The sequence below is a fragment of the Benincasa hispida genome, chromosome 1, assembly GCF_009727055.1.
Source record: "Benincasa hispida cultivar B227 chromosome 1, ASM972705v1, whole genome shotgun sequence".
Classification (NCBI taxonomy): domain Eukaryota; kingdom Viridiplantae; phylum Streptophyta; class Magnoliopsida; order Cucurbitales; family Cucurbitaceae; genus Benincasa; species Benincasa hispida.
In genome coordinates this window covers 29,494,800-29,507,448 of record NC_052349.1, presented here as the reverse complement: position 1 = coordinate 29,507,448, position 12,649 = coordinate 29,494,800, and the positions used below count along the sequence as shown (strand labels likewise).

The following is a 12,649-nucleotide window of genomic DNA, read 5'->3' as shown; positions in this document are numbered from 1 at the left end:
AAGTAACAAACTTCCAAAGAAGGAAAATGAAGGGAATGCGCAACACATGTTCATGTTTAATTAAAATGTCCAAATTTAGGTATATAATCCATCAACTGAAAACAAACAACCTCTTTCAGAACTACCTTAACTTATATCTAAAATCCTCTTTTATGTCTTTGGTTTTGCTTTTCCCTTGACGCGTTGTTTGGTTATAGGAAACTACTTATCTAGCAAACCCAATTTGAAAGGACGCCAACTTTGAAACCAAACAACACAAAGCTTTTTTATTTTTTTGTTCTTGCTCTTCCTTCTGATCATCTCTGTGTTATTTATTGCCTTTGTGTTATCTGTGGGGAGAAGAAGAAGAAGAAGAAGAAGAAGAAGAAGAAGAAGATGAAGATGCATTCAAGACAAGACTTCAAACCGAATTCGATCTCGAATTCAACTTTAACTTGTATATATCTTCCACCTTTCACAAACTCAGGTGGTTTGTGGTCAAACATCCACAGCCCTCATTGGTGGCTCAATAATTCCTTGCCTCTCTTGGAGTTACAATTGGTCATGTTCTGTTTTTTCATGGCAATTGTTCATCTTCTTCTCAAGCGTTCTGGTGTCTCCAAAATTTCCTCTCAAATCATTGTATGTATAATTTTCATCTGTTGTCAGATTACTATATATATATACGCAAACAATAATAACATCTGGTTTGATATTTGCAATGGAAACAGACTGGTTTGATATTTGGTTGTTCATGGGGCAAGTTGGACAAAGGAAAGTTCAAACTTTTCAGGGTAGAGAGTGAAGAGATCCTGGGATTGTTTTCACATTTTGCATACATGCTGTTTATGTTCATAACAGCAGTGAAAATGGACGTGAGAATGACAATGAAAACAGGGAAAAGAGCATGGATAATTGGACTGCCTTCAATTCTTGTGCCTCTAACTTGTGGTCTTTTGGTGAGTTCTTTTCTATTGGAAGGGCTAGAAATTTCAGAAATAAGGAAGCTGCCTTTAATGGTTTCAATACAAAGTATGATCTCATTTCCAGTGATTGCTAGTCTTCTAAGTGAACTGAAGATTGTAAGCACAGAACTCGGTCGCTTGGGGCTATCCTCAGCATTAGTTGCAGACATGTTCAGCCAATGTGCAGTAGCCATTGCAAACCTAATAAGAATATCAAGAAAGAATGCTTCAAAAGGGTACTATTCAATTGGAGGATTATGTGTGCAAGTGTTTTTGGTGTCATTTTTGTTTAGGCCTGCAGTGCTTTGGATTGTGAAACAAACACCAGAAGGGAAGCCAGTTAGCCGCGGTACTACTCAAACTGTTTTTCTTGTGGTTCTTCTTTCTGCTGTTGCATCTTCTTTATTGGGACAACCAGCAATTGTCGGACCTTATTTGTTGGGATTGTCTCTTACTGATGGAGGTCCAATGGGATTCTCTCTTATTGAGAAGTTGGAATGCTTTGTTTCAGATATTTTCATGCCGGTTTTTGTGATTACTTGTGCTTTACAGGTTGATTTGTCTCAGATGTTATTCATTGCATATGTGGATAATTATACAAGAGTTAACATCATTCTTGCTCTTGTAACTTATTTTACCCAATTCTTCTGTTCCTTTCTTACTTCATTATATTGCCAGTTGAGCTTTAGAGACTCCTTGGTGTTATCCCTCCTTCTCAGCTCCAAAGGAGTTGTTGAATTGTCCTTCTGCACATTATTCACTGAATACAATGTATTATTCTGTCTTCCTCCCCTTTTCTTTTTTTCCATTTCTCTCTTTCTCTTTCGTTAACTAACTAAAGTTAAGAGACTTAATAGAAATTTTCTAAATACGGAGGAGATTAAACTTGAAAGAAAGACTACCTAGTTTTCATTTTTCTTTTAGTTGTTCATAGTGTAACGTTGTGTTTTTTTTTTTTTTTTTTAATGTGTTTGCAGATTATAAGCGATGGGATTCTAGCATGGTTTACAGTATTCTTATTACTACTTTCAATCTTTGTGCCAGCGACAGTGAAATGCCTGAATGATATTTCAAGGAAACAAGCAGGCAAACAGAACAGGAATATCATGCATTTGAGCCAAAACTCAGAGTTCAGAGTCCTTGCATGTGTTCACAAGAATGAAAACATCTATGGCTTCATTCATCTTCTCAACATCTCATGTCCAACACAGGATAATCCGATCGCAGTTTATGCTCTCCATCTGATCGAGCTGGTGGGGCGGACAGCTCCGGTGTTCATTTCACATAGAATAGAAAACAAGCCAATTGGGGATCAACCCTACTCAGAAAATGTGCTCCTTTCATTTGATCACTTTGAGAAGGAGAATTCAGGGTCAGTGTATGCTGAATGCTTCACCTCAATCTCACCACTCAAGTTCATGCACAATGATATATGCAAATTGGCAATGGACAAGATCACATCCCTCATAATATTGCCTTTCCACATAACATGGACAAGTGATGGACTTATAGACCAAGAAGACAACACAATGAGGAATTTGAATTGCAGTGTGATTGAGAAAGCGCCTTGTTCGGTAGCCATCTTAGCAGACAAAGGGCATTTAGGAAGCATTCCTTCAATGGCATCTTCAGGAGTGAAATGTCAGTATACAGTATGTGTGATATACATGGGAGGGAATGATGACAGAGAGGCAATTTCATTTGCAAAGCGTTTAACAAAGGACACAAGGATTGAACTAACAGTGCTGAAACTTGGGAGTTGTATGGAAGATCAGGGGACAAGTAAGTGGGAGAAAATGCTTGATTCAGAGGTTATCAAAGATTTCAAAATGACATGTTTGGGAGATGGGAGAGTGAGATTTTTAGAGGAAATAAGTGTAGATGGACCTCAAACAGCATTGAGACTTAGAGAAATGGTGAATGTATTTGATCTTATGATTGTAGGCAGAAGAAAAGGGTTGGAATCATCATCACCTCAAACTTCTGGTCTTAGTGAATGGAATGAATTTCCAGAGCTTGGAGTTCTTGGGGACTTGATTGCATCACTAGATAACAACACAAGAACTTCTGTCTTGGTAATACAACAACAGAAATAACTAATATATCCTCCTAAGTTCATGATCCAATTTTTTTGCAGTGGTGTGCTAACTTTGTAAACATCTTATAAGTTAATGAAAGGAAAGTTTATCTTCTCAGTTTAACTCATTTATATGGCATTATGATAGACAAATCCATAGATATTGGTTAATTTAATGTACCACAAAAAAAAAAAAAGACAAATGATTTAACAAGAGCGTCACGTGACAATGTAATTAAAATATTTACAGTTTTTAATGATCACTAAATATAAAATTTCGAGATATTTGAATCTCATACATGTAACCATACTGATGATTATATTTGTCACAAACAAGTGGATAAATAGAAACATAACCGCATGTCCTCATGTTTTAGCTGTATTTCTTAATGAAATCTGTTAAAAACAGACATACAAGAACATTTTGGCTGTCAATTTGAAAATAAAAATAACTGTCAAATCCCTTTTTGGAAGGGGCTTTTTTTGGGTTGCTTAACTTTCATGTTTGTTAAAAGACAAAAGCAAATTATATAAACAAAAAGAAGAAAAAAAAGACATATGTTGAATATATTATTTTGAAAGCAAAACCAAAATTTTGGTTGTTGGTTACTGATTGTGATGGGGGAGAAGATGATACAGTTGCATTCAAATACGACAAGTGCAATTTGTATAGATCTTCCACCTTATATAAATTCAAATGGTTTATGGGTTAAATTTAATGATCCTCAATGGTGGTTGAAGAATTCTTTGCCTCTTCTGGAGCTTCAGTTGATTTTGTTCTGTTTCTGCTTTGCAATTACATATCACCTTCTCAAGCGTTTTGGGGTCTCCAAGTTTTCCTGTCAAATTCTTGTAAGTATAAAACAACTTCCAAATAATTTTCTTTTTTCTTATGCAAAGAGGTTTAGTTGAAGGTGCGAATCCAAATATAGCAATCAGGCCATACCCAAAACATTAGCAGATATAGCACAATACAAAAGATTTTACAGATATAGCAAAGTTTAGATCTAGCTCTTGGAACATATGACCGATAGATTTTTTCATATTTGCAATTCTTTAAAAATGTTGCTATACACTTAGGTAACGTTTACGACAGGTGAAGCATAATACATCATTAGTAATCTGAAAAGTGGGTTCCAATTGATTTCGTTTGTTGTTAAACCTATGTTTCGTAATCTTAATGAACTATGGGGTCTGCCTCAAAACCTGTAATAAAAATGTACAATCTGATTGAGGAACAAAAAGTGCTCAATCGGATTGTGTTTGAAAATTATGTGGAACCAAATATCTTTACCATTACCATTATAGATGTTGTTATTGTAACAGTAGAAAAATTATGAATATTTCACATTTATTATTACCTTTACCATTATTGTTACAATTACCGTTAGGGTCAAATAACAAAGATAACAGTAACGGTAAAGATAACAATAAACGTGACAGATTTATAATTCTAAGTAAACACAATAAAAAACAATCCAATTACGTTCATGATTCAAACCCATTACAATGGATCCAATACCAAATTTCATTACGTGTTGCTAAACATTGCCTTAATTATTAGCCCTAAAAATGTTATCAATTACAATTAGTCTTAATTTTTAGTCCATGAACGAATCAGGTCGGGTTGGCTTTCGGGTTGTCGTGGAATGAATGGGAGGAGGCAAAACTAAAGTATTTGAACATGGAGGGTCAAGAAGTGCTTGTTTTACTGTCAGATTTGGGGTATTCATTGTACGTATTTCTATCTGTAGCAAAAGTTGATATAAGAATGGCAATGAGAACAAGAAAAAATTCATTGCTCATTGGAATTTCAGCCTTATTACTCCCTCAAATCATACAGAAATTGGCTAAAAGTATGGTTATTGATGACGACTGGGGCTTCACAAACGAACAAAGAGCCTACCTCCCCATGATGATTAGCTTTCATGCAATAACTGCATTTCCTACTGTTGCTTCACTTGTAAAAGAGCTTCATATTATGAACTCAGAATTGGGGCGTTTAGGCCTTTCCTCTGCCTTGGTCTGTGACATTTTTGGTTTCTTCCTTTTTACCATGAAAACCCGGATCGCACTATACCATATAAACCCTTCAGGCACCACAACTGAAGTGAGTTACCTTATAATGCTCATACTTGTGGCTTTCCTTGTGCTAAGACCTATAATGTTTTGGATCATCAAACAAACGCCTCAAGGAATGCCTGTGAAGAGGTTTTACATTTCTCAAACCCTATAATATTCAAGGCACTTTCGAAGTTTGAGCTGTTTAATGATAGTTTTTGTCAACATGTCGCGGTGCATCTCTGAGGTATGTACTTTCAGAACTTCAACTTGCTTTGCTTTCTATCTGTTCTAGAATGAAATAATATTTTAACATCTATATGTTTTGTTCTTTTTGTGGTACTGTGGGTGCTTAGATAAATATATGGTGCTCTGATTGTCACAAAAGATTTTCACTGTATCTGTTTGATCCTGAAATCACATAGGAAGACCCTTTAGCCATAAACACTTCCTTTACTATCTCTAGAAGAGCCAATAAACTCTGCCTCAGTAGTAGAAAGGGCTACTACTGATTGGTAATGTAGCCTTCCAGCTTAGGACACACCTTCCATATAGAAAGATATATGCCTGATAAGGATCTTCTCTTGTCTAGATTCTCCACATAGTCAGAGTCAACATACCAAGTAGCTCTGGTCTCGTATCGTGGAAGCTGTTGTACATTAGTTTAGCACTAAAAGTACCTTTAAGATCCGTCATTATCCACTTAGTTGCCTCCTAGTGCTTTTACTCAGATTAACCATAGTATCATACTCACAAGATGTAGCATAGGCAATATTCGGCTTGTAAGACACATTAATAATTAAGTTCCCACAACTTGAGAATATGGGGATAGTTGAACATTCCTTCTGATGTCTAATTTCAGATTCTTTAGGTGAAATTCTTTGCTGAGAAGTTTGAAATGGTTAGCATAAGGAGTAGAGTATTGATTTCTTGCTCTGTAATGATGAATACTCTTTAAGCAATTCTGGTAATACTATGACTGATCAACTGCTTAGAATACTTGCTTTTCTTTTTTCTGCATTATTTCAATGCACCTATTTGTTGGGGTGATGCCTTAAAGGTCTCCGTGTCCTGTATTTTATAACACTATGTACTGAAACACACTTGATGTGTTCAAGAATTATTAGGCTCGGTCGTCGCTCCTTTTTTAATATTTTAGCAATTCACAAATTCTGTATTTGTGACTACTGCTGTAATTGCTATTTATGTTGCTTTACGCGACAAAATACGCAAAAACATAAAACCCTAGTTATCAGTGAGTGTATTGTAACTCAAGCATGTATGTGTGTGACATAAATTGATGTCATGTCTGAGTGATAACCAAAATGGTCTCTGTAGTAAAATGGATAAAGAAAGAAACCTTAGTCCGTAGTAACGCACGACACAGCCCGCTTTGTGAAATGGTCACAAGTGTTATGAACTTGTCACAGATGGTCTGATCCCTGATCATGCATCGTTGGGGACATGCGAGTGGGGGTGCTCTAGATACAAAAGTTTGTAATAGACCTGACCTACAGAAGTGTTAACGTCTCGTTATATAACACCATTCATGGACAAAGGACTTCCACTTCACTAGGATGACCATAGGTAACATGAACCTCAATGTTGAGTGGGTTTGGGAACCCGTCATTGAGGGCGGTCCTTTGATTGTAAATATGGGTGCGAATGGCCAGGTCGCCCGATTCAAAACCTACCATTTGAGGTTTGTTTGATTTGGGAATTTGGGTACTCAGCTGATCACAAGATGGAATCACTCTCCTCCATGAGGCAGGGGCAAAGTATGAAATAAGATGCGCTCTTAAATAGCTATGTCTGGGGCCTTTCCGAACTCAATGGTTGTTGCAACTGGCCACACAATCTTTCTCTTGGCCCTAGAGAGTAGTAAAACACATAGATGGACTATGTTGTATTGTTTCATATTAGAGGAATTAGTGGTACTTAAGAAGTGAGGATGTACTACAGGGACAACATGGTAAAGTGGCCCAGCTGTACTTACGAGCATCTGTGAAGATACTCATACTCAATGATTGGTTATGTCCGACTGGACCAAAAATATATCTGGTGGTAAGAAAAGTCAGCTTATGGGTCTTATTAGTGAGAATCCAATTGACCAGTTAACGGATGGTGGACTCGTGCGTGCTAAAGAGTTTAGTTACTATTCGAGTACGTTTGGACGCGTTTGAGCCAACAATCCATTAAGGTCCCCGGGTAGACTTAGATAAAGTTTAAAAACCAGTGTTTGAACTTAAATTGGAAATGTGTAAATTGACAAGAGGAAGATTCTATTATATATGATATAATTGGGAATGTTAATTATATATATGAATATAATGGCTAAATATATGGAGATACATTATTTGAGGAAATATAGATATAAATATGATTTATATCAATAGAAGAGAAATACTAATATGTAGAATTATGTGATATCAAAACTATATGATATAAAAATAATAATGTATATATTTATTAATGATTGATTGATTAATTATATTTTATATTAACCAATTTTTTTCCAAACGTTCGGATGTGCTATATGGGCAACGTTGGTTATGGTAACCGACAGATTAAAAATGAAAAGAGGTTTTCATTTTACATCGTGCGCATTTTAATATTCTCTACTGCCCAAAAGAATTCGTGAAACGAATTGCCCGATAGCCTACGATAGTTTGCTTTCTCTCGTTTAAACGGATGTCTACCTCATTGATTATCTAAAATGATCGTATATACTTTTTCTAGAACAATCGTTAATTTTTTCTACAAGATCGGTGTAGCTCCTCTACTGCGATAAGCACTTCTTCTATACAATAGCACCTGTTTTATCTCCCACTTCTTATCAATCTACACGACCAAATTGCCTCCGTCCTTAGACGCAACATTCACCAAAGCCCAACCCTTTGGGTTTTCACTCCCGAGAATGCCCTAGGGTTAATTTAGTGGGGTGGTGTCTCGTTCCGCGTATCGTGTTTCCATGATCGTGGCTGTTTGCAGTCGTGGATTCTCGCTAGGTGTTGTAGATTATTAGAGGGATTCCGCGCATTGGGAATTCTGAAGAATCGAAAGAAAGTCTTCAATGTTATGGAACCCTTTCCTTTTATTTATCTTAGTTGTCTAAGGGCATGCGATAATTATGGAGTTTTGTGCATAACTGTATTGTCTTGAATGTATATCATTTGTATTTCGGTCAACTGTGAAATCGAAAGCGATCTGAATCAGCTCATGGAACTCTGGTATGAGATCCCTTTATAGGTATTCTTTTTTAATTGCCCATGTCTTTTCATTTCAAATTCTTACTTGAATAAAATCTTGAATTTATTTAACTCTTTCATGAGTTGCTCTATAATTAGCATGTCATGCCACATAGAGTAACAAGTAGATATGGATTGAGTATAGATATCAGTGTTTATGTAAACACAACTGTCATTTAGGAGCTTTTATTAAAGCCATTTTTCTGGCATAGAAGTCACTAGATCTTCTGTTCCAGCACCTAAGGGACCTGTTTAAGGCCATAGATAGACTTTTTAAGAAGGTAAACATAGTCTTATTTCCCTCCTGACCTCATACCAGGCTTATATAGATAGATTTCCTCTCAAGAAGCCCATGTAAGAAAAGCTGTTTTAACATCAATTCTCCAACTCTAGTTATCCTGAGCCACAATAGACAAAATAAGTCTGATAGAAGTCTGCTTGACCACTGGAGAAAATATCTCATTGAAAATTAACACCGACCCTATGTAAACTCTTAAGCTCAACCTAGCTATATATCTAGGTCCTTGATCATCAGGGAAGCCTTCTTCCATTTGTACAGCCCATTTGGATTTGCAATTGGCTTGCAACCTTTTTGCAAAGGTGACAACATCCCGAAGTGTTGTTTCTTGACTAGTGATATCAGACTTTCTTCATTGCAATTGCTTTTATCCACACTTAGCTTTAGGATAGCTCATTTTCTTCAAAGGTTGAGGTTTGAATCATTACAATAAAACTGAAAGAATTTTAAAGCTAAGTAGTTCATCATACTTGAGGTGGACAATAATTCTTCTTTCTATCTCTAGCAGGCTGTAACCCCTCAAATCTGTTCTTGCTTGCTTCAGATCAGTAATACATTTTTCTCTTTACTTCAAGATGAGGTAGTTGAACAAAGGTGATTCAGAGTTGGAACGGAATCAGATCATACCTTGAAAGGTGGCACAATAATTCTTCTTTTAACCTATCTCTAGCTAGGCTGTAACCCCTCAATCTGTCTTCTTGCTCGGGAATCAGTAAAAGCATTTTCTAACTTCTTCTTCAAGATGAAGTAGTTGATCAAAAGGTGATTCAGAGCTGGATAGGATCAGAATAGGGTTAAGAACTTGGCCACCATCTCAAATTTTAGTCATTTTTCCTTTTGAGTGATGTTGCATTAGAGTTGATCCCTGCATAATACGTTTTCATTCCTCCCTGAAAACAACACTCTGCTGGTTATACATCTCTTGCTCTGTAGGGTCCACATTCTAAACCCTTAACTACTCTTCTGTGAAGCCTAAGATACATACATTTCACACAGCTCTGGCAGCTATTTCCCTTAGTCCTGAACAATAACCAGTGCAACTAAACACGCCTTAGTTATTTAGGCCTAGGGATGTAGGCTCCACCTTATCTCCAGGGGTTAGAAGGTTAAGAAATGCATGGGGTCATCTGTTTAGTGTATAGACAGTATATGAGGCGCTTTCTGTCCAAAATTTCTCAGGAAGTATATGCAATCTGCAATATAGGTTTCCCTACTCTCGTTCCATTATAGTTTCTATTCAATTCTCTTTGCCACCCCATTTTATACGAGGTGTTACCTATACTGTCTTGTGTCTAGTAATCAGCCGTCTACAAAAGCATTAAATCCTTTGCACAGTACTCAAGCCCATTATCAATTCTTAGACACTTAATTGACGAATTAGAATAATTTTCACCCATAATCTTCCAATTCTTTGAACTTTTCAAAAATAACTAAAATCCTTAGATTTAAGGAAATAGATCCAAACACTTTCTAGAATTAGTCATCACAAGGTTATAGAAATACCTAGCTCCACTAAGGAATTGGAAAAGGTGATGGACGCTAATAGGTCCGATATGGCATATAGTCAAGGATGGGCCTTGGTTGTGTCTGAGCCTTCAACAAAATACTTGTATTGTAGTTTAACTCATCAAAATGGTTTCACAAAAGGATAAGGCTCTGATGAATTCCCTTAGGTAGAATTCCCTGACTAGCAACAGCTTGTAGACCTTTGGTACCAATGTGTGAGAGTGTCTTTGTGCAAAGATCTCTTCAGTTGGGCTGCTTCTGAGTCACAATCAAAGTTTGAGTGTATTTTCTAAAGCCCTTGAACACACATATACTCACTATTAATTCTTTACCCTCTGAGAATAGGCTTATTGTTCTTAAATACTTCCAAGTAGCCTTCCTTCCCCTTATGTCACAGCCATATAGAATCTGAGGCATGCTAAGTGAAATCAAAATTTATTCTTCAGCTTAGGCACGATGTCTGGACATTACCTCAATAGTTTTGTCTGTTTCTTTACAAGTTTAAGTGAAACAGAGCAATTCCTCAACCAACTGGGACATGAGTTTATTACTGTAGAACAGAACTCCATCCAACTCTCTATAAGTGACAACCAGTCTTTGTAAGGGTGTCATGTGGAATAGAAAGCCCTGAGTCTGACAGACCTAATCTAGTGTTCTTTATTAGTTTCTTTATTTGCCTTCCAATTTTAGGTAGCTTAAAGAGAATCTGAAAAGAAGTAAGAATCTCTCCCAAACTGAGGCTTCATCCTGGCTAATTAAGGTTGGATCTTCTCTGTTAAGGTCTGGTTGTCTGTTTTTTTGCTCATTCTTGCCACTTTGATCTTCTTTGTAAATTGACATCTAACCTTTGGATTTTTCTTTCCCTCTCTGTGTTTTGTTTTCTTTTTTCCATTTATTATTTCCGTGCTTTGACTTACAATATAAACCCTCAAAACACTAGCTTATGCTTCTTGCTAGTACAGTAAGCTCATCTTATTGATTTTAAGAGTTGAGAATGATAATATCAGTAGTTAGGAGTCCTCTCTCATATTTAAGGGTAAAGTTTACATCTTTTAGGAATCCGACAATGAGTTAGAAAGCCACAAAGGCCTTCAATTATCTACCCTAATCTCTCTCCTTGAGTCTTGAATTCTAGTTATTATCCTTTTGAAGTCAATCTAAGGTTTCTCTGTCAAGGATTTAGAAGCACTTACTTGGAAGGTAAAAAACCTTGTCCATAGGAAAACTTATTGGGCATTTTTATCTCATAATAGGCTCATTTAATTGCTCTATCATCTGAAGGCTTGTTTCTTGATTCGATCAACTTGTCTTAGAACACTGTCAGACATAATTTAAAACAAGTGTACCATGAGTCAATTGAGCTCTCATGTTCCTCTTTTTCTTTCTTCGGTTGCAAGTGATTTGGAGCTTGGCTGGATCCTTCTAAAGGCCTTTGTGCACATTTTTTTGCCTCAAGATGGCTTGGATCTTGGCTTTCCACGAAGGCCTAAACATCTCCTTTCCACATCAAATTTGTCAATGTCAATGCCTGCTATTACATGTTTGTTTTCAATTTTGTCTGAAAAAGCTCCAAGATTTGCTTTCTTTAGAACTTGACTAATCTTGAAGTTTTCTTGCAGGCTCTTGATACCGACTTGTTGGCTTGATATGAAAATATTGTTGAGATAATCACTGCAAACTTAAAACTGAAATTGATCTTTGCGCTTAATGAAAACGAAGCCCGAGATGAAAAACCAGATACACCTGAGAAAAACACTGAACTCAAACCAGTGTGCTGAAAGCACAATCCGTGTGAAGAATAATCTTACCTTACACTTGATGGTCGAGAATTAGATAGTTATGCACTTCTAGATTTGAAGACTTTAATGACTATTCCTTTCTTTCTTTGTTGCAGAGGAAAACGAGAGAAATAAGAGAGCCTGAGGAGAAAGGCTGCCGAAAATGCTGACGATGGAGGCTGTGTCGTTTAGTCGATTAGGAGGTAAAGTAGGGAGTCGTCTAGAAGATAAGGGAAAGATTAACGTCTTAGAACGATGAAGGTTTACTGAAAGAATCATCTAGACGAGAGTTTCTGAAGTCGACCGAGGTCTATCACGATGGACAGTGATGAGTACACCGTAATCGATGGCTAAATGGTACACAATAGATGGAAAGAGAATCAGGGAAGAAGATGAACACGATGTTTTGTTAACCGTGGTTCGGCAAGGAATAGCCTACGTCATGGAGATAGCTCTGATGATTTTTCTTATTCGGGGAGTACAAAGATTATTACATAGATAAGTCTGATAGTTCTTGATTCACCTATAATTTTTCACTTTTCTTGCTTGTAACCACATGTAATTAAAAATGTATATAAAGAACAGTTGTATGTAACGTGATTCTAACTGCACTTTGAAGTTTGTTTTCATTATATCTGTAGATAACAATAATCTATACAAGTAAAAAAACCACTTCCAATTCTTCCCTAAATTTCAATTCATTTTCTTAAATGGGTTTTCTTTTACAGATTGGATTG

At 36.5% G+C, this 12,649-nt stretch overlaps 1 protein-coding gene across 1 annotated transcript; it reads left to right on the top strand.

The window, feature by feature from the left end:
- The first annotated feature begins 256 nt into the window (after positions 1-256).
- LOC120067955 (cation/H(+) antiporter 4-like) lies at positions 257-3,040 on the top strand. Its single transcript, XM_039019609.1, has 3 exons — positions 257-621; positions 711-1,715; positions 1,922-3,040. Exons 1-3 carry the CDS (start codon positions 376-378, stop codon positions 3,038-3,040), a joined length of 2,370 nt encoding a protein of 789 aa, XP_038875537.1. The 5' UTR covers positions 257-375.
- Positions 3,041-12,649: the final 9,609 nt, after the last annotated feature.

Excerpts from the sequence above, each read along its gene's own strand:
- LOC120067955 (XM_039019609.1), top strand. The coding sequence starts at position 376 with ATGAAGATGCATTCAAGACAAGACTTCAAACCGAATTCGATCTCGAAT. Across the intron at positions 622-710 it reads AAATTTCCTCTCAAATCATT|ACTGGTTTGATATTTGGTTG; the intron begins GTATGTATAATT and ends CAATGGAAACAG. Across the intron at positions 1,716-1,921 it reads CATTATTCACTGAATACAAT|ATTATAAGCGATGGGATTCT; the intron begins GTATTATTCTGT and ends ATGTGTTTGCAG.